The 24,492-nt window shown below is 49.9% G+C and overlaps 1 protein-coding gene across 1 annotated transcript in view; it reads left to right on the forward strand.

Moving 5' to 3' along the window:
- The window catches only part of GTF3C1 (general transcription factor IIIC subunit 1), an 86,843-nt gene that overhangs the window by 26,376 nt on the left and 35,975 nt on the right, over positions 1-24,492 (forward strand). The window contains exons 7-11 of the mRNA XM_028134129.2: positions 16,595-16,762; positions 18,568-18,683; positions 19,789-20,104; positions 20,671-20,885; positions 23,357-23,493. Coding sequence (XP_027989930.2) covers positions 16,595-16,762; positions 18,568-18,683; positions 19,789-20,104; positions 20,671-20,885; positions 23,357-23,493 — 952 coding nt within the window. The remainder of the gene's footprint in view (positions 1-16,594; positions 16,763-18,567; positions 18,684-19,788; positions 20,105-20,670; positions 20,886-23,356; positions 23,494-24,492) is intronic.

Genomic DNA, 24,492 nt, shown 5'->3' on the forward strand with positions numbered 1-24,492 from the left:
TTTTTATCCGGTGCCGTTCACCTCTCATTAACCAAAGTCATGGAAAAAGCTGAGGGTCAGAGCTTTCAGTAAAAGATGGTAGATTCTTCCCAAATTCCACTCTAGGGATGATACGGGATATAAAAGGTGTAAACCCACAAGTGCAAAGAGAAGAGGACAGGATATGACAGAGAGAGGGTCGTCAACGACATCTTGGTGCTCAAGGGCAGATGGACAAATGGTAACTGACTGAGCAGACTGGGAGAGCTAAATGCTTGCGAAGGGCAGTAGCCAGGAACTGACACCTCAAAACCTGAAATCAACGAAAACTTCGAGATCCCGGTGCCTTTGAAAGCGCAGGAGTGGATGGAGCTGGACACAGGAGAATTGGTCCGTAGTCTGTGTGAAAAGCCGTATGTGCCCTGCGCCCCCTGCCCTCCTGTGCACAGCCAAGGAGGAACCCTTTCCCACAGGGACACAAGTCTGGCTTCTCCTGAGAGAAGATGCACCAGAAGGATTCCAGCCTCAGACATGGGGACAGGGTGCTGTGCTGAGAGCGGGGGTTAGGCGACAAGTGACAGTCTCTGTACACTAAACGGCCGGAGGCTTTTCTGTGGAAACTGACCCGTCCAAGAGAAAAGTCAACTAGATAATGAAATTTGGAGGTTTCCCATCAAAATAGCTGGCCCCTGCCTGCTCCCCTTTCACGGAAGCCCACTCAGTGACAGCCTCTTCTCCTCCCTGCCCTCCAAACACCTAAAACCGGGCTTTGGGGCAGCATTTTAATGCTTTGCCCAACATTTGAGGAAAGCTCTAGTGTGAATGTAAGAGAGACAGACAAACTTAAGAAATAGAAACAAAGTGAGGAGCAGAAGAAAACTTTAAAAAAAAAAAAAAAAAGAATTCTCAGAGAGAAGAGAGGAGATTGCATCCATGAAACCATAGCAAGAGGCTATAGAGAAGGGACCTGCAGAAAATAAAGAAGAGCTCTTGGAAATAACAGAAACATGACTATTGCAATAAAAGATTTAGTGGAAGGGAAGATAGAAAGATTAAATTGAAAAAATTATTCCAGAAAGAACAGAAACTCAAATGGGAAATAGGAGAGCTAAGTTGAAAATAAGAGGCTGAGTCTAAAAGGTTTAATTAACATCCACACTACAGGGGCTCCAGAGAGGGGCGGGGTATGTGCAGGGGACTAGAGCAGAGGAGAGGATGAGAAATGACACCAGAAATTCTTCCAGATCTAAAGGACAAAGGTTCTAGATCACAAGACCCACCCAGTACCTAGCATCATGAGTGGAAAGAGCCCTGCACGAAGACGCAGTCCCTGAGCTTCGGAAACCGGGATAAACAGCCTTCGGGGAGGAGAGATCCCACTGCCCAGTAGTAACTGACGCTGGAAGGCCTTGGAGCAAGGCCATCAATATTCTGAAGGAAACAAACGCCCGATCTGCCATTTATTGTTCAGCTTTGCCATTAACCAGGTGTGTGAATAAGGACATTTTCATGATGCAGATCTGAAGCACTGCATCTCCCATCTCCCATGTTCTCAGGAAGCTTCAGGAGGACGTACATCAAATGATGGGCTAAGCCAAGCGGCAGGAAAACATGGGTCCAGGAGGTGGCGAAGGGAAATCACCAAGACAGGCTCTGAGAGCAGCCTGTCCAGATGGTCCCAGGAGGGATGGCAGTCATGCAAAGTCCATGCCTCATGCGTGTGAATGTGTCTTGTGGAAGTTGCACTTTGTCAGAGTCTGAGCATGAATTTAATGGTAGGTACATAGAAAACCAAGTGAATGGGGCAGCGGGAGACTTATTATCCCCCAGGAAAACCAAAAGATGTATAAGAACAAAAAGCTGAGGGCCTGTGTGCTTGCCTTTGTCAGCACAGAAAGTGCCCTGTGGAGGGAGACCGGCTTTGTAGCCACAGCTCAGGAGATGTGCTCTCAATGAGGACAGACCGGGCACTGAGCTCTGCCTGCAGGAGGTAGGCATTCGTATTTGAGTGGCTGTGAAATACCAGTCTGAGGGAACTCCGTCTCTTCATTTCCTCGCATAGTTAGTGGAATCACTGCCCACCCTCTCTGGTGTCCCTGTGTCTGAGAAAAGTCTTGAGGAGGAGGTGGTAGCACAGAGATGTTTCCATACAACAGGTGTATAAGCAGGAAGGCGCGCCTGGGAGATAGGGACGCCCCTCTAAGCACACCTCAGTGCTGAGTAAACGAGAGACTGGTTGAATGACTAGAATTCCTTGGGAGTGTGCGGCATCAGCAGGAAACGGGGATACTGCTGGGCCCCGTGGCAGGGCAGAAAAGACTCCAAGAACTGAAAGGGGTGCTAGGACTTAACTGTTAGAGGAGCCCCCGGCATTTGACTTGGAGGTATGATTATCTGAATGCTTAAAATAGTTCATCGTTTTTACTTTCTGGCCTGTTGCTAGAAAGGCATTAAAAATAAACACGAGAAATTTTATTTTTAATGTAAATAGAAGCTCAGAAGGAAATACTGTTAAAGAACCTCTCGTGCTGTGCAGGCAGCCATGGAGCAAAGCAAAGTTTCTTCCAGGCTAAAGGTCCCTGGGCTAGAATTCTGTTCTTTCCTTTCCTATTGGGGCAGTGGCCTCTCTCCACCTCAGTTTTCTCCTCAGGATTATCTGGGGATAATAATATAGCTTACCAGGAGACAGTGTACACAGAGCAGGGCCCACCGCTGGTGGCCCGTGGGCCATGTCCAGCAATGTATTCTGTTGGGCTCACAGTGTTTGTTTTAATTGAATTAGTTTCTGGCATTTAAAAATCAGAACCTTCACCTAAAAATCAGCCTTTCAACTGCTCTGCAAAAATAAACCTAGGCAACACTGAACTGCATTCCTTAATAGCAGTTGGCAAGGCAGAGAGGTGTGCCCCCTCTCTCTGGGGCCCACCTCTCCCGTATAGCAAAGGCACCCTGCTTTCCGCTACAGAACCCACAATTTCTTCATTCTGTTATGTCACCCGCCTGACCTTGAAGGTATGTCCATGCTCAGGGCCTGTCGCACAGTGAGGGTCCTTGTTACCTTGAGGTCTAGTGCTGGGAAGATGAGCCCTCCGAGCAGGAGGGTCAGCATGGCTCAGCACAGCCTGAGTACCAAGGAGAGTGGTGGCTTCAGCTCTTTACTCGGGATTAAGAGGACAGGCACCCAAGACAGCGACATTCAGAATTTTCAGATTGTCACTCATGCACAGTGAGTCCATTCGGACTATTCAGGAGGCTCATCTCATTCCCATGGGGATTTTGTCACCTCCCCACCCCCACCCCCCTGCTGCTTGGGCTCACCATCAGTGGTCTCCTCACCCTAGGTGGTGAGCTCCCTGAGGGTGGTGGCCACGCCTCCCATATTTTCTGTCCTTAATGCCTATGCAGTGTCTGCTTGGAACAGTGTAGGTGCTAAGTAATGTTTAGCTAATTTAATTTAAGTAGGTGCCACTTCAGTTACTTTCCTGTGCAGGAGACAAGGGATGAATGCAGTGTTACTTTTTCTTTGCCTTCCCAGTTGGCAAAATTAACATAAAACCTTCCCTCTAAGGCATTATGGAGTAGACAAGACTTAAATAATAAAGAAAGATGATGTATTACTTCATGTAAATTCACAGGTGTGCCTGGATATATATGCGTTGTTTCCAAATGCCCATAAAGAAAGAGTTTGAACTTAGGCATATTTCAAATGCATTACAGAAAGCTACAGTGATCTGTTTTGCAAAAAACAAAAAAACCTTTGTAATGAAAACAGTCAACCTGAATTGATCTGTTTTGTAAATTTGGATTCTTTTCTTCAAGTGTTTACCAGTTATTCTGTGTTTATTAAATTGTGCCAAGAAAAGGAGGGAAGAGAAATAGAAGTTAACTTGACAATCCCTCAGAAAAGGGTCCCAGTTGGAAGCAGTTGATGGAGCTGCCTGGGGCTGATGCCTGAGGCAGTCCTTGGAGCAGGTTTTCCAGGTTCCGGGACTGGCAGTGAGCTTTCAGAGGGTGAGGGTGGGTCTGCTTATGATGTGGACTTTTCCCACAGCTGTTACGCTGAGATCCTTAAAAGAATAAAAATCAATTTCAACAAGATTTTCAGAAAACAAAATGAATATAAAAAATTGTTGTATTTCTATGCACTGGTAAATGAACAACCCAGAAATGAAATTAAGAAAACAACAGCATTACAAAGAATAAAATACTTAAGAAATTTAACAAAAGAAGTACAAAAAGGAAAGCTATTAAACATTGTTGATGGAAATTTAAGATCTAAGAAAGTGGAAAAGCATTCCACATTCATGGATTAGAAAACAACATTGAGATGGCAGTACTCCCCAAACTGGTCTGAAGATTGTCAAAGTAAATGTCCAAACCTGTAAGAATTTTTATGCGTTTATTTGAGCCAAACTGACAACAGTTGCTGAGAAGCAAAATCTCAAGGTGTCAACGAAAGAAACACTCAGACCTGTAGAGAATTTTTGCCAGTTTATTTGAGCCAAACTGTCAACAATTGCTCGGAAGCAAAATCTCAACAGATTAAGATAATGCTCCAGAGAATGGCAGTTTTGCACCTTATTTTATACACTAGAGGCCCAGTGCACGACATTTGTGCATTGGCGGGGAGGAGGTCCCTAAGCCTGGCCTGCGCCCTCTCACAGTCCGGGACCCTTCAGTGGACATCCCCCAAGGGGTCCTTAGCGCTGCTACTGCCAGCGCCGCTGCGCTCAGCGAGCCCGGCTTCTGGCTGAGCAGCGCTCCCCTGTGGGAGTGCACTGACCACCAGGGGACAGCTCCTGCATTGAGCATCTGCCCCCTGGTGGTCAGTGTGTGTCATAGTAACCGGTCATTCCACCATTCGGTTGATTTGCATATTAGGGTTTTATTACATAGGATTACAATCAAAGAAGGAGGCATAAGGGGGTTACATGAAATTCACTGATGATAGATTAGGAGACTGGAGAAAGCAAAGTGGGAAATCTCTGCAAGTAAAAAGTAAAAGGAATAAGGGAAAAAATAGTAAAAGGAATAAACACATACTTCTTTTACATAGGTGGGTACAGCATAGTTAACAGTTAATAATTAACATGATAACAATGAGGGAATTTGTGGTCTCTGCCCTGGTGCAGTGGTTGTGCTTTGAGAGGTCCAGAAAAAAAGGAAATTTCTTTGATATTCCAAGGCATGTTATCAGGTATGTTAGCAAAAAAAGACTATAGGCCCAGTTAAGATAAAGATTGACTTTTTTTTTAATATGTTTTTATTGATTTCAGAGAGAGAGAGAGAGATAGAAATATCAATGATGACATAAAATCATTAATTGGCTGCCTCCTGCACGCCCCCTACTGGGGATTGAGCTCACAACCCGGCATGTGCCCTTGACTGAAATCGAACCTGGGACCCTTCAGTCCGCAGGCAGACACTCTATCCCCTAAACCAAACCAGCTAGGGCAGTGGTCGGCAAACACATTAGTCAACAGAGCCAAATATCAACAGTACAACGATTGAAACTTCTTTTGAGAGCCGAAAACCGACTTCTGCGCATGGGCCACGAAGTTTCAGTCACACTGTACGTGCGCACCCACACGTGGTATTTTGTGGAAGAGCCACACTCAAGGAGCCAAAGAGCCGCATGTGGCTCGCGAGCCGCAGTTTGCTGACCACTGAGCTAGGGCAAGATTGACTTTTGTTAGGGAAAAATACTAGCCTAAGTCATGACTACCTGCTATGTTTTAGTTTTAATTTCAGACCATCCTATATGGTTACTTCAGGTCTCTGAGTTTGTAAGGCCATCATGCAGGCCTCCCCTGAGCTTGTCAGGTTTAATATGTGGCTCCTTTTTCATCCACAAGATTCAATGCAATTCCTATAAGAATCCAGCTGACTTCCTTATAGAAATGGACAAGCTAATTCTAAAATTATTGTAGAATTGCAAGGGACCCAGAAAGCTAACACAATTCTGGAAAAGAAGAATCAAGTAGGAGGACCCACACTTCCCAATTTCAAAATGTATACAAAGCAACATTAATCAAGACAGCGTAGTATTGACACAAGGATAGACAGAGATCAATGGAATAGAATTGAGAGTCCAGAAATAAACCCACACCTCCATGGTCAACTAATTTTCAAGAAGAGTGCCAAGACCATTGAATGGAGAAAAGCCAGTCACAACCAGCCATCCTACCTAATAATAGAGTAATATGCAAATTGACCGCATCTTCGCTATGCCTAAGCCACGCCCACCAGCCAATTAGGAGCAAATATGCAAATAACCCAACCAAGATGGCTACAGCCACTGAGAGCGGGAGGGTTTCCGCGGTAACAAAAGAAGCCAAGCTTTCCACGCCTCCTGTTGCCAGCCTAAGCCTCCACTCAAGGCTACAAAGTTTCAATTATAGAAGGTGAATTAACTCCAACAGAAATCGCTGCTGGCCACGGAAGCGAGCAGCAGGCTTGGCTTTGCTCCAGGCTACAAAGTTTCAATTGTAGAAGGTAAATAAATTCCAGATACCAGGGCCTCCTCTTGGGTCGCCAGGGGGCGTGGCCGGCCTGCAAACCACCACAGGCCCCTCGCTCAGGCCGCCCCAAGGGAACCCCCACACTTCAGGGCAAACCAGTCAGCCCCCACCCGTGCACCAGGCCTCTATCCTATCTAATAAAAGAGTAATATGCAGATTGACCATCACTGCAACACACAATATAGCTGCCCCCATGTGGTCAAAGATCCTGCCCCCATGTGGACACAAGATGGTCACCACAAGATGGCCAGCAAGGGAGGGCAGTTGGAGGCAATCAACCCTGCAGGGGAGGGCAGTTAGGGGTGACCAGGCCGGCAGAGGAGGGAAGTTGGGGGCAAACAGGCTGGCTGGTGAGCAGTTAGGCATCAATCAGGCTGGCAGCGGAGTGGTTAGGGGGTGATCAGGCTGGCAGGCAGAAGCAGTTAGGGGCAATCAGGAAGGCAGGCAGGTGATCAGTTGGGAGCCAGCAGTCCTGGATTGTGAGAGGGATGTCTGACTGCTCGTGTAGGCCTGATCCGGGATCGGGCCTAAATGGGCAGTCGGACATCCCTCGAGGGGTCCCAGATTGAAGAGGGTGCAGGCTGGGCTGAGGGACACGCCCCCCTCCATGCACAAATTTCGTGCACCGGGCCTCTAGTTACTATATTATTCCCTTTGTGGGAAAGTGCAGTATAGGGAATCGAGAAATTGCCCTGGCCGGTTTGGCTCAGTGGATAGAGCGTCAGCCTGCGGACTGAGGGGTCCCAGGTTCGATTCCAGTCAAGGGCATGTACCTTGGTTGCTGTCACATCCCCAGTGGGGGGTGTGCAGGAGGCAGCTGATCAATGTTTCTCTCTCATTGGTGTTTCTAACTCTCTATCCTTCTCCCTTCCTCTCTGTAAAAAAATCAATAAAAAATAAAAAGAAATAGATTAGTAGGTACTTAGTACTTAGGGTTAGGGCATTAGCTAAAGGGTTTGAGGTGATGAAGATGCTCTAAAATTGACTGGTGACAGGTGCACATACTTGTAAACATACTAAGTAACCATTGACTTGTACACTTTAAATGGGTGAGTTACATACTTGAAACCTATATGATCTTATTAACCAACTAGAGGCCCGGTGCATGAAATTCGTGCACGGGGTGTGTGTCCCTCAGCCCACCCTGCACCCTCTCCAATCTGGGACCTCTACCGGGATCGGGCCTAAACAGGCAGCCGGACATCCCTCTCACAATCCAGGACTGCTGGCTCCCAACTGCTCGCCTTCCTTCCTGATTGCCCCTAACCGCTTCTGCCTGCCAGCCTGATCACCCCCTAACCACTCCCCTGCCAGCCTGATTGGTGCCTAACTGCTCCCCTGCCAGCCTGATTGCCCCTAACTGCCCTTCCCTGCAGGCCTGGTCCCCCCCAACTGCCCTTCCCTGCAGGCCCAGTCACCCCCAACTTCCCTCCTCTGCAGGCCTGGTCACCCCTAACTGCCCTCCCCTCAGGCTTGATCGCCCACAACTGCCCTCCCTTGCAGGCCTGGTCCCTCCCAACTGCCCTCCCCTGTTGGCCATCTTCTGGCAGCCATCTTGTGTGTTGGGGGCAGCCATCTTGTGTGTTGGAGTGACGGTCAATTTGCACATTACTCTTTTATTAGATAGGATAGAGGCCTGCTGCATGGGTGGGGGCCGGCTGGTTTGCCCTGAAGGGTGTCCCAGATCCGGGTGGGGGTTCCCTTGGGGCTTGGGGCGGCCTGAGCAAGGGGCCTGTGGTGGTTTGCAGGCCAGCCATGCCCCCCGGCAACCCAAGCGGAGGCCCTGGTATCTGGAATTTATTTATCTTCTATAATTGAAACTTTGTAGCCTTGAGTGGAGGCCTGGGCCTGCCAGGGTGTGCAGGAAGCTTGGCTTCCTCCATTGCCGGGGAAACCCAAGCCTCCTGCTCACTCCGTAGCTGCAGCCATCTTGGTTGGGTTAATTTGCATACTCGCTCCTGATTGGCTGGTGGGCGTGGCTTGTGGTTGTAGCAGAGTGATGGTTAATTTGAATATTACTCTTTTATTAGATAGGATGTCACCCCAACAAACTTAATTTTAAATAATAGATGAGTTGTATGGTATATGAATTATACCTTGATAAAGTTATTAAAATTCAAAATAAAACCAAGAAACATGTAATAGGGTACAGCAAATTAAATTAATTAAAATGACAAAAGGAGACATTTAAAATATTATAGTTGAAGTATACAAGCTAAGAAAAGAGGAATGAGCCATATTAAGAAGGATGAAAATGCAATAAAATAAATATAAATGTTTAAAAGAGCTTTGAAACCAGAAATCTAGAATTTAAAAAAATGAAGGTTAGAAACAAAAAAAGATAAACAGAAAGAATAGAAAAAGATTGGAGGAAAATTTGAAGCCTAGAATATTAATGGTGCTGGGGGAAAAGAGTTAATAATAGCATGAAATCTTTAATTAAAAATGACAAAGTTGAATAAAGGACACTGGCTAAAAAATGAGTAATTGCTATCATTAATAATTAAGATAAATAATCTATATATATAAAAGGCTAAGTACCACTGTCCAACCGACCAGTTTTAAAAATAAACGTTAACTCGCGCATGCATGATACATATAAAGCTCTCGCTGGCACCAATCTAGACAGAGTAGGAATATTCCTACCTGAACCCGTTTTCAGACATGGTCAGTTATATATGTTTCTTTCTCCCGAGTTCGAAGAGCGTGTGACATTAAAGTTAAAGTTGTAAATACTTCATCACAAGGGAAATTAGTCAAGCACTCTGAAGGTGTTTTTACTCTTAATGTGGTATACAGGGAGATATTAGAATAAGTTTAATCAATTTATCAGTCATTGTTTTTATCAGTGTTTTTATATCATGTTTTTGTTCTTTTATGTCACGTTTTTGTTGTTTTTATATCATGTCTATGTTGTTGTTACGTTATTGTTTATTAATCAATTTATATATTTTCATATACATTTTACTAATTTTCTTTCATCTCTGACACTTATAGAGAAAGTGCAAACAACGATATTAAAATATTTCTTCTAATTCATTTCTTTTCAATGTACACGAATCCGTGCACCAGGCCACTAATATAATAATAAGATTTTTAAAAACCACCACTTTCCCAAATAGGCCTGTCTTTCCCACCTCTGTGCATTTGCTGGTGTCTTTCCTTCTGCCTGGGATGCCTTTCTTCTGCCTAGACCAGTGGTCGGCAAACTCATTAGTCAACAGAGCCAAATATCAACAGTACAACGATTGAAATTTCTTTTGAGAGCCAAATTTTTTAAACTTAAACTATATAGGTAGGTACATTGTTATTAACTTAATTAGGGTACTCCTAAGCTGGCCTTTATTAAAAACTCAAGGGGCCAAAGAGCCGCATGTGGCTCTCGAGCCACAGTTTGCTGACCACTGGCCTAGACAATTCTCTTGTATCTTTTAATATCCCACCCAAATGTCAGCCTCTCCCCTGCCCCGGCCAGCCCCATCCTGCCTCTTTCTTGTTCGCCAGCCAATTGCATGCTGGCAGTAAAGCCCTGAGCACTCTGCAGCTTGTTTCTCAGTGGTCACAGGGCCAGCTCACATGCTCAGCACTTCCACACATTTACCATGCAGTCCTGACCCCAGGTTAGTCTAAACCTGCTGTTAGAATTATCCCCACTGCATAGATGAGGAACCTGAGGCTCAGAGAAGTTAGCAGCTTACCCAGGATAGAACCAGAACTCAACCCACTGTCCTGCGCTCCCCGGCCTCTGACTCAGATGCAACCCTTTGCAGGGGCAGGGATCCTGTCTCATTTATCTCTATATGTTCTGGGCCCAACGCAAAGTAAATGCCGTGAAAATGAATTAAAGGCCCCACACAGTCTCCTGACATTTTCAGCCTGGGTGATTAGATAGGACTCTTGGTCCTCAAAAACTGTGTTTTTCTAAGGTTTTAATAATTATAATAGCAATGGTAAAAGCAGAATCAAGCACTGCTTATTGAACATTACTTGTATGCCAGATGCTGTCCCAAGTACTCTGAGAAAGATACTATTCTTATCCCCTTTTATAGCTGAGTACCCTGAGGCATAGAGAGATCATTCCACAGTTATACTGCTGGTGAGTGGCAGAGGCAGGTCCACACCAGACAGACTGACTCCAGAGCCCACACTTTTATTTATTTACTAGTGGCCCGATGCGTGAAATTCGTGCAAGAGTAGGCCTTCCTTCCCCTGACTGCCGGCACCGGCTTCCCTCTGGCACCCAGGACCTGGGCTTCCCTCTGGCCGCCAACAGGCAGCTGTGACCCGGGCTTTCCTCTGGCCCTGGCTTCTTCCGGAAGGACGTCCAGAATGACTTCCGGTCTAATTAGCATATTATATTACCCTTCTATTATTATAGATTTTTTTGTTAATCCTTACCCAAGGATATTTTTTCCATTGATTTTTAGAGAGGGTGAATGGGAGGGAGGGGATGGGCGGGGCGGTGAGAGAGGGAGAGAGAGAAACAGAAACATTGATGTGAGAGAAACACATTAATTGGTTGCCTCCACACTGTCTCAGTCTGGGGGCAGGGATCAAACCTGCAACACAGGTATGTGCCCTTGACTGGAATCGAGCCCACAATGCTTTCGTGTGTGGGTTGGTGCTCTCACCACTGAGCCACAACTGCCAGGGCAGAGCAGATACTTTTAACCTATTCCATCACCCTGGGGCGGGGCTGCAGCACCCTCCTCCATCGTCTGGGTGCTGCCCTGAAGTCTGTTCTTCCAGCCCCTGACCAGCCTCTCTGCAGTTACCCATGGCAGCACCTCAGATTGTCCCCTTGGCTGCTTATCATTCCAGAGTCCAGACTCTAAATGACTTCCTAGCACTGACCAGCCTGGACCTGGACCCTGTTCAGAGTGTGTGTGTTTGGGGAGGGAGAGGGAGGGATAACACTGAATTTCCCAGTATCTGCCTGGCTCACCAGTGGGACTTCCCCTTGGCTGGTGACTCTTCAGGAGGAGGACTACCCTGGTGCTCCTTGTTCCCACCAGGCTTTTGTTCTTCTCAGGGTGATCACAGGTATGCGTACCGTTTGGCTAGGAGGCCAGGTGATAGTTTTCTTTGGGAATGTGAGAAACACAGGCTATTGGTTCCACTTCACAGCCACTCTGGGTTTTCCTTTACACCAAACAAACAGTGCTTTCTGATAAAAATTTGAAATTCTAACCTCGCCGGGTAGCCTAATGTGGAAAAAAGGCCACTTGCTGGGCCCAAGACATTGATTAGATCACTCGACCCCGCTGAGCTTCAGTTTCTTTTTTCTTAAAATGGCAGTAGTAACTTGCAGAATGCACATGGTAATTAAGTAAAATAGCTTCTGACAACACCTGACACAGTGCCTGGCTTACAGAGGTGTTGGGTAAAGATTCACCCCTTCCCTTCTCTTCTGGGTCTTTAGAATGTGAGTGAAGCCATCCTTCCTTCAGGCTAACGAGCCGATCCTGGGTCTCTGACACAATAGAACTGCATGATTCCTTTGTGTTGAGTTGCTGAAATTAGCACACCACATTGTTAAATGCCTGAAATTCCTGGTGCTTGAAAGTTTGTGCCTCTGATCTGGTTGTATCTCTCCTGGCTTTTGTTCCTGGAAAGAAAGCCCTGCACCCAGTTGTCAGGGGCTGCCACTAACAGGCAGCGACTCTTCCAGGGGTGGCTGGTTCCTGAGATGGAGAGAGAGGCTGTGTTCACCTTGCCTGGGTGTGCTGGCCAGGGTCTCGCCCTTTGTGCTTGGCTTTAGCTGACTTGTGGTCTGGACCAGGCTTCATTAAAAAGATAGTATGAGCTGAAGGGATTTTGATCATGAAAACTGAAATGCTGAGGCTGATAAAACTGGAACTGTGGGAAAGCTATAAAGCGCCGGTGAAACGGATTCCAAGTGGCCTGGACATGAAGCACAGACTGCACTTGGCCCGTCCCCTGCCGGCCTTCTTCTCTCTGACTGTTCTCCCCACCCCATCGGGCTGGACACTCATTAGCCCTAGTTACAGGCGAGACGCTTGAGGCTGAGGGAGGGCAACCAGCCTGCCCAGGTTCACACACCAGCTCTGGCAGGAGAGTCCAGATTCTTCTGTTGTTGTTAATCCTCACCTGAGGGTTATTTTTCCATTGATTTTTAGAGAGTGGAAAGGAGGAGGAGAGAGAGAGAGAAACACTGACGTGAGAGAGACACATCGATTGGTTGCCTCCCACACGTGCCCCAACCAGGGCCTCGGATCAAGCCTGCAATTGAGTTATGTGCCCTTGACTGGAATCGAACCCGCAACCCTTGGGTCCACAGTCCGACACTCTATCCACTGAGTCAAACTGGCTGGGGCAAAAGTCCAGATTCTTAACCACTGTGCACGCTGCCTCTCTAACAGGCTTTTCCAAGTATGATGAGTATGAAACGGCATGGGGAAAGTGAAGTGTCTCCAAGGACAGTATGTTGAGAAAGACTAGAGACAGACACAGCTGGGTGGCCACAGAAGAATGTGAGTGCCATTGGGACACGCAGCAGAGAAGTCAGCTGTGATCTGTGGGGTCTGGGATGGGCAGGGCTGCAGACCCACGGGCCCAAACCTCACCACAGCCATCTGGACGAGTCACGCTGGGCCTTCTGGAAGCACAGCCACCTCACCAAGGCCCAGCGGGATGCTTGAGACCACCCTCCACTCAGGGCATGCTCGAGACTCGCCTCTCCGGAGGCACATGCTCCTTGACAGTCCTCGGGCTCACAGTGCCCAGTGTGATTGCAGGGAACAGCTCAGTCCTTGTGTGTCACCTCCCTCAAGCCCAGCCAACAGCCTGCCTGTCCACGGGCCTTCCTGAACCTCAGGCGCAGGACCAGAGCAGGAGCGAGTTTCCACATTATCTTCAGGAGCCAGGCCACTACGTTAGGCCTGGGGCTTTTCTACCTGGCAGGAAGGCACCAGCTGTCTTTACAAATACTAGCTCTGCCACTCCATAGCTCCATTACTTCGAGCAGGTCACTTAACCTCTGTGCCTCAGCTTTCACATCTGTACAATGGGGCTTACAGGGGCCCGCCAGCCTCGGATTGTGAGATTTGCTGGGTTCCTTCTTGTAACACAGTGCCTAGCCCACAGCAATGCTGGGTGTTCGGGTTGAATGATTACTGTGTGCCAGTCTCTGTACAGACATTATCTGGGGTCATCCTACCTCTAACCTGTGAAGCAGAGAGCCTTGTCATCTCATTTTACTGAGTGGGAAACAAATCTATGCTAAGTCACTTCCCAAAGTCACAGAAATGAGAGATTGTAGAGCTGAGATTGACCCACATCTTCCTGGTCCTGAAGCCCATCTGTCCCCACACTCCTGGCCCTCCATCCGTCTGGCTGTCCGCAGAGGTGGCAGCTGTGCGTTTGGAGAGACTCTGGGGGATTGGCATTGGTGGCAGTGCTGTGGGACCAGAGGGTGGGAAGTCGTCACCTTGATGTGGAGCAGAGGCCTCGGAGGCTGGGAGGGTCTTTGTCACCCTCGGGGTCCGTGAGCATATACTAGTAGCCATGTTTCCCTCTTCCACGTGTGTCTGTTGGGAAGGCTGTTCTGTGTATCTTCTTGGCTAACGAGCCCCTTAAGGAAGTTGAAAAGGGGTGGGAGAGGAAATGCGGGGCTGTAGCTGAGTGTGCCGGGCTGCGCCGCTAGGTGCTGCATCGGGTCACGCTCACGCAGACACCACTGTCCCTGACCCAGGTCACATGGGCGCCTGTCAGGGGCTATTTTGTCATCCAAGGTTTAGGGCCTGAGCTCCCAGGCAGACTGCCTGGTAAAACCCAGTTCCTCACTTGCTACCGGGTGGGAGTCTCCCTAAGTGTGAACGGGTGGGAGCACCCATCCCAAGGCTGTGGTGAGGACTGGCTCGTGTGACACATGTGCAGATCAGGGTCCAGGACATGACTGTCCTTGAGAAATGGTCGGAGTTTGACTATTAGGAGCAATAGATTGCTCTGTGAGCACCACCTAGGAGCGAGAGGAGGAGGTGCAGGGGTTGGGAGTGGCTCAAGTAGAGGACAGCGGGGAAGACCCAGTGGGGAATGGCTTGGTGAACGGTGTTCTGGTCATGTGTTAGCAGCAGGTGCCTCTGTCCCAAGGGAGGACCCAGTCCCGGTCACCTGGGCCTTCAAATAGTTCTCATCTATGTAGATGGGCTCAGGAGTCCCATGTCCACAGGATTTTTCTCCTGGTTGCTTAAGGCTCCCATCCAGGCGAGAGAAATGGAGGGAGAAGGCAGGTACCTAGGCAAAGGCAGAGCCGAAGAAAGCAGGAGGGCCTGGGAGGACCCGCCAGGCTCAGGGAGCTGGGGCTTAAGGAGGCCTGCGCCGAGGCATGGCTTCAGGTTTCTCCTGTTAAAAAGCCGTGAACTGGGGGGATTCCTGTCACTTTGAGGTGTGGAGGGGAGTCAGCACTAGGCTGCCCCGAGGACCGTCAAGGCTGCCCATACGCCCTCTGGTAGGTTGGCCTCAGCAGACCTTTCTCTGAGAATAAGATTGACGAGTTCAGGGCCCTGAGATGCTTTCTTATTTTTGAATTTCACTGTGAGCCACGTGCCCTGTCCCCACCAGGCTCTTCTGACCACGCTCAGCATCGGTCTGCGGCGCTCTGCTGTTGGCATTTCCGTGGCCACAGCTCCTGCACAGGAGGCGCTGGGTCGCAGACCAGCTCCAGTGCCACCCTCTGCGGTGGTGCTGAGGATCTGCACCTCAGGGTGCTGGTGAAGCTGGTGGAGAGACCTTCCGTGTCCCTGCTGCAACAATGACTACAAGCTGAGTGACAAAACAAGAATTCATTATTTCACAATTCCGGAGATCCGAGTCTGAAATGGGTCTCACTGGGCTGAAATCGAGCTATCCACGGGCTCTGGGAGAGTCCATTCCCTAGCCTTCTCCAGTTCCTAAAAGCCACCCACATTTTTTGGCTCAGGTTCCCTTCCTCCATCTTCAAAGCCAGCAAAGCGTAGCACCTCCAGCCTCACTCTTCTCCTCCAGCGTCCCTCTGACAAGGGTATTACATTGGGCCCATCGGATAATCGAGCGCCGCCACCACCACCGCAGAAGCCTTCATGGCGCCTGCAAGTCCCTTTTGCCACAGAAGATAACTTGTTCGTAGGTCCCAGGAGTTAGGGCGCAGACACCTGGCCAGGCAGTGTTCTGCCTCCACACTGGCATGTGTCATAGGACACCGCAGTGCAGAGTCGTTCCTCCCAGGGTGGGGACCTGCCATCCTGCCTGAGCAACTTGGCCCCTGTCGCTGGCAAGCTGTTGGATGCTTGGTAAGATAATTGGCCCTCTGTACCTCAGTTTCTTCATCTGTAAAGGGCCTTCTAGAGTTGTCAGGATCCAATAAGTTAGCACATGTAGAGCATCAAAACATTTTTGCTTTTCCTCGCGCCTTTATCTTGCTCCAGCCACGGGCACACACTGTCATTTTTCCTGCGTTGTGCTTTCAGAATAGGTGCGGTGTGGTGGTTTGAAGCCAGCCCAGTGTGTGGAAGCTTCTCCGGGTACCACCACTTAGTCCCCGTCGTCCTTTTATATTATGCATAAAAGCTATTGCTGCACAGAGTGCTGTGTGGGCCTGTTATGATGGCAGTTTTCACCTCATTTTGAGCTATTGTTCTGGACTAAATTTCTGTACTTAGAATCACTGGGTTAAAGGCTTCCTGAAATGCCCACCCTTTATTGGTAGTGGGTATGGCTCACTCAGAAAAGATGGTTTTCATCCTGTCAGCAGTACTGCCTGCGTGCCTACTGTGCTCCGGGCACTGCTCTGGGGGCTGGGGCGAGGACGTGAAAAGACAGGCCTGGAGCTGTCTCAAGCTGAGGCTGCTGTTTACCTAGTAGGACTGACAGGCACCTCATTACTCCTCTCATTTGCATTTCTTTGTTCACTAATTCGGTTCAAAACAAAGAGCAGTTTTATGGAGTAAATTTTCAGATCTTTTACCCCAAGACGTGTGGTTTTAAAAGTGTCAAACTCCATGCTGTGCCGGACCTCTCTCTGGGTCTCTCTCTGCTGAAGTCCCCCTCCCCCAGCACGGTTCACTCATTGCTGGAGGCCGCGCCTGTGTTCCCAGGGACCGACGTCATGGTGCGCTGCCTGAAGCTGCTGAAGGAATTTAGACGGAAGATCGAGGACGACCATGACCAGGACGACGATGAGGACGAGGAGGTCATCTCCAAGGCAGTGCCCCCGGTGGACATCGTGTACGAGCGGGACATGCTCACGCAGACCTACGAACTCAGTAAGCCCTGTTCTCACACCTGCTTGTGTGCGGTTCCTGAGCGTTGGAGGCAGAAATGTTTTGCCCGTGTGTCCAGAAGGCTTTGCTCTTGAGGCTGTAGCACAGCAGGAAGCACCATGGGTCCCTTGAAGGGTGTAGGCTCTTGGATCAGATTTGAGTTTGAATCCTTGCTCTGCCACTTGTTAGCTCTATGACTTTAGCAAGTTCTCCAAGCCTCAGTTCCCTCATCTGCAAAATGGGGATAATACCCACCATAGCATGTAATGAGGACTAGGATTAAAACATTTGGTGTAGTGCCTGGTATGTAGAAAGCACTAAAAATATTAGCTGTTAGTGTTACTACTCAAAGATTTGAGAGCCACATACCATCTTCTAGAATTGATCTGGAGTCACTGCAGGCTGAGAATTCCAGTGGTAAAGGGGGGGGAATATGTCTCCCCTCATTCCTTAGCTTTCCTCTGGATTCCCTAAAAGCCATGTAAGACAGCAGTGCCCCATCATAGTAGATGTGGCTGCCAGTCCGTGTAGGGAGGGAACAGAGTAGAAGGTGAGGTGGCTGCCGGAGAGCTGATTTGGCCGCAGGACAAAGACACACTGGCAAGTCAGCACAGCATTTTTGGCAGGTTGAGGGGCAGCTTTTATCAGCTGTTCACTTCTCTCAGAATGGGTTCCTCAGAACACAGTTTGGGAAAGATCACTCTGGACCTTCTTCGCCCCACCATTAGCATGTTACTAGTTCAGTTTGGGAACATATTCTGGTCACCTCTTTTCATTCTGGTGTTTCTTTTTCTACATATACAATACAGCAAACCTCCTTTATCCGATTGGCTTTATCTGGTAGCCTCAAGTGTGTGTGAGTCAGGAAATAAAGGGGAAGATACTTCTGAGCAAAGAGCTGTGCCAGGAAGTCTGCCCTGCAGTTCGAGTGTTTTACTTATAGGGACTTCCTGCCGCCCACCGTGGCTCCTGCCAGGCTCCTTCCTAGGGTTGCCAGCCTCCAGTAGCCCAGCCCATTCAGAAGGGCTTCTTAGAGATACAGTAACGGCGCTGGGCGTGGCCATGTAGCAGCAGGAGCCAACAGACTAGATGGAGCCACTGCTAAGGCACAGCCACCTGCTGGCCATGTAGACGGGGCCACCTAGCATGATCCCTTCCAGAGTCCTGCTGGTTGACAGCTGGGACAGGACAGTGCAGTACTGGTCCACAATGCCTCTGTGTCCACCGAGAAAGGCCAGGAAATTGCTAAAGTTCTTAATTAAACAGTATTGAGATGCTTTTTAATGGGTTTCATTTCGTTTATCTAAAAAAGTCCATTCATGGGAAAGAGCTAACTTACTGCCACTGGAACTTAGTACATCAGCAGCTGATCACTTGCCGTTTGGATGATGAGCATTTAAAAACTGGCACTTAGCCCTGGCTGGCTTGGCTCAGTGGGTAGAGCATCAGCCTGCAGACCGAAGGGTCCTGGGTTCGATTCCGGTCAAGGGCACATGCCTGGGTTGCAGGCTCGATCCCCTCTGGGGTTGTGCAGAAGGCATCAGTCGAGGATTCTCTCTCATTGATGTTTCTCTCGCTCCCTCTCCCTTCCTCCCTGAAATCAATTAAAAATATATTAAAAAAGAAAACTGGCGCTTAGTGGTGGTGTTCCGAGTGTTGGGAGGGGAGAGAGGAGGCATTTGTTTTATTCTGTGTGTTGGTTTCACTGCACTGAAATGCCTGCTTTAAAAAGGTGGGTGGGAATTGACGTGACTGGTGCGGAATGGCTCCTTTGCAGAGGTTGGGTTCAAGTATATTGTTTCACACAGTTGAGCGCAGAGGCACAAAAGGAATTTCCCAGGCTGAAATCCGAGTGGCCATGAATGTGGGAAAGCTGGAAGCAAGAATGCTGTGTCGTCTTCTTCAAAGATTCAAAGCTGTCAAGGTAACGTCGCGGGTCCTCCGCGCCATTCACTGTCTGGGTGTGCGCAGTGTGATTAGGAAGGAGTGTCTCAGCGGGTCAGCAAACGGGACGGGCCTGCCGTCTCCCAAGGCGGCACATGCTGCCCGGGGCCACATACTGTGGTTTTGTTGGTTCTCACTTCTCAAAAACTGAAGGAGTTGTCAGCAGGAGATGTGGCCGTACCCCCCTTCCGTGTGGGGCACCAGCTGCATCGATGGAGCCTCCGGCCGCCCCTGCAGACAAAGCAGGCGCCCTCCAGGGCTCCACAGGCCTCCTGGCCCCTCCCTTTTATGCTACTTATCTGGCTCCTGGGGGCTGAGCTGGCTAACGAGGCATGTCTGGCATTCTCCTTTCAGAACTCAGACCTGCTGTCTCAGCCCTTCGTGCCTCATTCTCTTCTTCTGAACTTTTTGGCCACTTTGCTGGAGGACAGTATTAGAGTCAAGCTAATGATTGCAGTTATTAGTCAAGCTAATAACTTGGCACTGTCCGTGGCATGTGGTTGGTATATAAAAAATGCTGCTCTTCCTGGCATTTAGGGTCCTGGGAGAGTCCCTCTGCCCTGTCCTAGAAGATAGAGTGCGTGTGGATTGGTGATGACCTCATCACCAGTTCCCATGCAGTGGCTGAATGGAGCTGGTGACCTCCGGGCCCTGACTCGCCAGTCTGTGGTCACAGTTCTAAACCATCGAATTGTACATAGCAAACCCTCACTGCTTACTAACCATTTCTTTGGGGCCTAGTCCTGAGCCAGGCACTGGGGGCACGTGGAAGACCAAGTTAGGGCCTGGCATGAACTGGACTGCCTGCAGGTCCCTAGCAAAGCATGTCTCCCATAGCAGACACACAGGATTGCGATTGAGAAAACTCTCCGACAGGCCTGTGGACGCAGGAGCTGAGGGTGCCGCGGCGGGAGACCTGTGAGGGAGCATCCATAGGCTGACTGGGGCCCGGGCAGGAGGTGGAGGAGACACAGGCGAATGCAGGCGTGATAAGGAAATGGCCACCGCAGGCCCAGGGGCCACCTGAATGCCTGTGTGTGCAACGCCCTCTTTTGAATGTAATGAAACACATCTCACCTTCCCAGGGATTCATGGAAGACGAGGGGCGGCAGCGGACCACCAAGTACATCTCCTGCGCGTTTGCGGAGGAGAGCGACCTGAGCCGGCAGTACGAAAGGGAGAAGGCGCGGAGCGAGCTGCTGACCACCGTGAGCTTGGCCTCGGTGCCGGAGGAGTCCCTCCCGCCTGAGGGAGAGGACACTTTCCTCTCTGAGCTGGACAGCGAGGAGGAGGGCAGCAGCAGCGGCAGCAAAAGAAGAGGCAGAGGGTCACAGGGAGACATGAAATCCTCCTCGAGCTCCAGTCTCGGGACCCAGCCTCATCACTCCACCCCCATCAAGGGTACGGTGCTCTCGAGTGGGAGCAGGGGAGCGGGCCGGGTGCGTGTGCCCTCAGTCTGAGCTGCTGCCCATCCCGCCTTGCTCTGGGTTTCTTCAGAAAACACCCATTCAGTTCAGCAGACACTGAGAATGTCCTCAGTGCCGTCCTAGTCCGGGACCTGCTGGTGTCACATACGTCACGTCATAAGTTTAGAGGAGACGGCCGTGCAGTCTGGCTCCTGGCTCCTTGGCAATGCTTTCTTTGAATTGTGTTTTCACTATTAAAGCGATGGAATCCCATAAGCTCCCTCAGTCCATTCCCTCCAACAGCCTAAGAATCCCTCAGGCTTTTAGTTTAGTTACAGAAGACATTTTCCTAATGTGTGGAGGGTGGTGCTGGTGACAGATTTTCAAATCAGGTGTCCAGCTACGGGGACCCGCCCTGCTTACTGGGTTCACTGCCCCATCTTCAAACTGAGCTCATGGATCTTCTAGCCGGGCTGGGTCTGGTCTGGCTGCCAAGTGTAAAGGCCCCTCTTGCTCCCCACTTGATGTGGCCGCAGTTCATTCTTTCTGCTCTGCCTCCAGGTGGCTGGAAAGTAAACCTGCACCCGCTGAAGAAGCAGCTGACCTCCTCCCCCGGAGCTGCTGAGGAGAGGGCCTGCCGGGGCTCTGTCGGGGCCGACAGCCTCCTGGACACCAGCAGCTCCTCAGAAGCCACCTCGGCCTTCGGCTCCCACTGCGTGGAGAGTAACAGTGGCGACATAGCTGTGATCGAAGAGGTCCGGCTTGACAACCCAAAGGTGAGCGTGTGTGCGCAGTGAGGGTGCGTCTTCTCCAGGAAACAGCCTGCGGTGGGTGGGCGTCCGCCTTGTCAGCTCTGTGCTTAAGGATCACAACCAAAGCAAAGGCCTCAGATGCCGAGTGCTGGTCCTGCCAGGCCGCAGGCGCTCGTCCACACACCCGCTGCACGCAGCCTTGCCCCGCCCACCACACGTCACCTGCACTCATATCTCAGTTGTTAAATTCCCAGCACCTTACACTTCCTCCTTAAGTTTGTGTGGAGGGAATGTATGTGGCCATTTTAGATGGATGGTTCTCACGCTGGCCCAGTTTTTGCACCCCAGGGGACACTTGGCAGTGTCTGGAGATGTTTGTCATTGTCAGGAGTGGGGGGAGAGGGTGCTCCTGGCAGCTAGCAGGGAGGGGCCAGAGATGCTGTTACATATCCCAGAATGTACAGCACAGCCCACAGCAGCGAGTCCAGCCAGCCCAAATGTCAGCAGTGCCAGGGCTGAGAAACTGCCGTAGACAAAAGGCCAACATCATTACTATAAAAAGAGGTAAACCATAAGATAGATGTAATGAAAATAAAACTATATTGGTACATCTGGGCCAAATACTGTTGTATGTCAGAGGGTTAAAGACACAGTACAATCAAACCAATGCTTTTTCATCAATGTGATTAGATTAAAAGACAAGTGATTCAGTTCACTGTCCTTAGCCACCTGAAACTGCCTCAGATAATGGTGGCGCCTCCTGCACATTAGAAACACAGGGTCAGAGGAGGAGGCTCCCAGCAGAGAACAGACCTGTGATCAGGGCGGCTTTGGATGCTGCCGCTGCTGTTTTGTTCAGGCTTCACAGCAGCCTGTGAGGTCAGTGTCAGCTCTGGTCCGGGAGGAGGACAGTGGGGCTCTAGGAACTGGGAGAGGTGCCTGCCCAATTCATGACACTGAGGATTAGACCCTGCTGTGTGCAGTTCCCACCCCCTCCCCTGCCTCCCTTTCTGTATGGAGCCCTGTGCTGTTCCTCTCCCGACTGCAGAAGGATTGGGGTGGAGAGTGGGAAAGGCTTTGGATTTTTCTAAAACCTTTCGGCCCTTTCCTAGGCATTGGATGCCACGCCTCCTCACTGTCGAGTCATGACTGGTATTGTCTCTAACCAAAGAACCTAGGCCAGCCTGCCTCCTCCTCCTCCTCCTCCTCCCATTTCTAATCAGGCCCACGCATCTCCCTCCACGTCCTGGAACTCCTGTAGCTGGTTTCCTCGCTCAGCTCTTTCTCTTCCTCTTAGAAGTTTGTTCCCAAAGTACTGGCAGGATCTCGTCCTTTCTTGTACTTGCTGAGGAGAGGGGTGTGACATGGACTACCCGCAGGCCCCTAGCAGAACCTGTTCTCACGTGGCTCTCCAGCAGCCCCATGCAGGTGGCCATATTTACTCATGTTCTCCAAATGTTTGCTCTGAAATGCAAGAGAGAATAGAGGTCTTTGTGCCTCTCCTGGGTCCTCGAACCTTTCTGCCTGAACGGAAGAGCTGTGCCTCCTGGAGCTCCCACAGAAGGCAGGGCGGGGATCTGTTGTGACACCAACCCTGAGCGGCCTCCTCCAGCACATTCTCGTCCTCCTGAAAGCGCCACTCCAAGCGAGGGGCATCCAGAGAACGAGCCCTGGCCTGCCGTGTGGCACTGATTTTTGCCAAGTGGTTTGCAAGGAATATGTTAGAGTTGGGATTTCCTTTCACAGCAGGTGCACATTTCGGCTGTACCATATTTGATCTGAGAGAGCTGATGGAGCAAGTTCATTTAGGCTCCTAGAGGATGGAAAGGAGCCGTGAAAGAGAGTGAGCATTTTGGCAGGGATAAGAGGGAGAAACTGATCTTTTTTCTCCTTCCTCTTTCCCTCGCCTCATCCTAATTTCCCTAGGGCAGCCTGCTCTGAACTCAAGCCAGCCTCTGCTTCTGTCTTTTATTCCCAAAGAGATTTCCTGTGACTTCCTGGACTTGGAGTCAGAAGCCCATGGGGCATAACTTGTCCTGGTGCACATTCCCACTCTGCGACCTGGACGATTACTTTGCCTCACTGAGCCCTGGTTTCCTCTTCCGTAAAACGGGAGTTTTTGATGAACAGAAGCTTTATAGAGTGACTGGCATGGAGCTGTGCTCAGCATGTCAGTTTCTTGGGGAAGGACCCAGGGAAAATTGAGCGTGTGCTTTGTGCTACTCCGGGGGGTGCCATAGTACACGCCTCGGCTTCTGTCTGAGCCCAGCTGATCTCCATAGCCTTCCAGGGCCGTCTGCTGCAGATGCCTTCATTGTTACCTGGCCCCGAAATAGTGGGGGGTGGGTCCTGTCGGGGAAATAGTCCTCTTGGCTTCCTTCTGGAAACAGGGCATAGAGATTCCCTAAAGAGGGAAAGTACGCGACAGGAGTGGTGTCTGCCCCCCAAACTGTGCTGAGCCCGTCGTATTCTTGTGCTTTTGGTCCCTGTTGTAGGAGAGTGGCAGTTCCCAGAAGACTGGGAAGCACGGCCCAGGCCAAGACAAACCCCACGAAACCTACCGACTGCTGAAACGTAGGAACCTGATCATAGAAGCCGTCACCAACCTCCGCTTAATCGAGAGCTTGTTCACGTAAGGAGGAGTCTGTCGGTCTTACACCAGTGATAAATCTCATGCCCGTTAGTCATCACACGTGCAGAAATGGCCGAGAGCCATTTGGATCTCCCTCCCTGTTTAGATCACGGTGTTCCTTGTAGTAGAAAGGATTTCGTTTGTTCTTGTGATTTGACAAGTGTGGACATTGAGGTATATCAATACACGACAGGGCATGGAGCCTGAGCGTGAGCTAGAAGTCCTGGGGAAACTGCATGCATCTTTCTCCCTCCTTGGAAATTTCATGGCAGCAAAGGGGTAAGAAGAAACTTAGGCCGATAACAGCATCGGCTAGAATCTTACATGAAAGCAAAAACAAGAGACACAAGTAGAACTTCCATGCGTGGGGTGCCTCTGTTCATGGAGAGGCTCTGCGCTCTGGTTCGGTCCTTCCGACTGCTGTTACCACCACCTCCTGGGCGGCATCTTCATGGCTCCTGAGGCACCCAGCATGAAAGGCACCTGAGTCAAGGACCTGACTTCTCTAGGCAATGGGGAGGCCATCTGCAGACACTACTGCCGAGCTCCCTTCTTTGGTGCAGTGACGGGTTTGGCCAAATGTTCCTACTGTCCCTGCCATTCCCATCAGTGATCTAGAAACGTCACCATAGTGACTCGTTAAGATGTAGAGCAGGGGTGGGGAATGTCCAGCCCCTGGGCTGTATAAGGCTCACGAAATCATTGGGTCTGGCTCTGCCGAGGCATTAGGAGTGAGTTAATTAAATGTTTTGCTACATATAGCAGGCTAATTTGTTGTTATTGTTAATCCTCACCCAAGTATATTTTTCCATTGATTTTTAGAGAGCATGGAAGGGAGGGGGAGAGACAGAGAGAAACATCAGTGTGAGAGAGACATCGATTGGTTGTCTCTTCCACACACCCCGACCAGGTCTGGGGATCAAACCTGCAACCAAGATACTTGCCCTTGACAGGAATCGAACCCAGGACCTTTCAGTCTGAGGGCCAACGCTCTATCTA

Source organism: Eptesicus fuscus, chromosome 4 (assembly GCF_027574615.1).
Source record: "Eptesicus fuscus isolate TK198812 chromosome 4, DD_ASM_mEF_20220401, whole genome shotgun sequence".
Classification (NCBI taxonomy): Eukaryota; Metazoa; Chordata; class Mammalia; order Chiroptera; family Vespertilionidae; genus Eptesicus; species Eptesicus fuscus.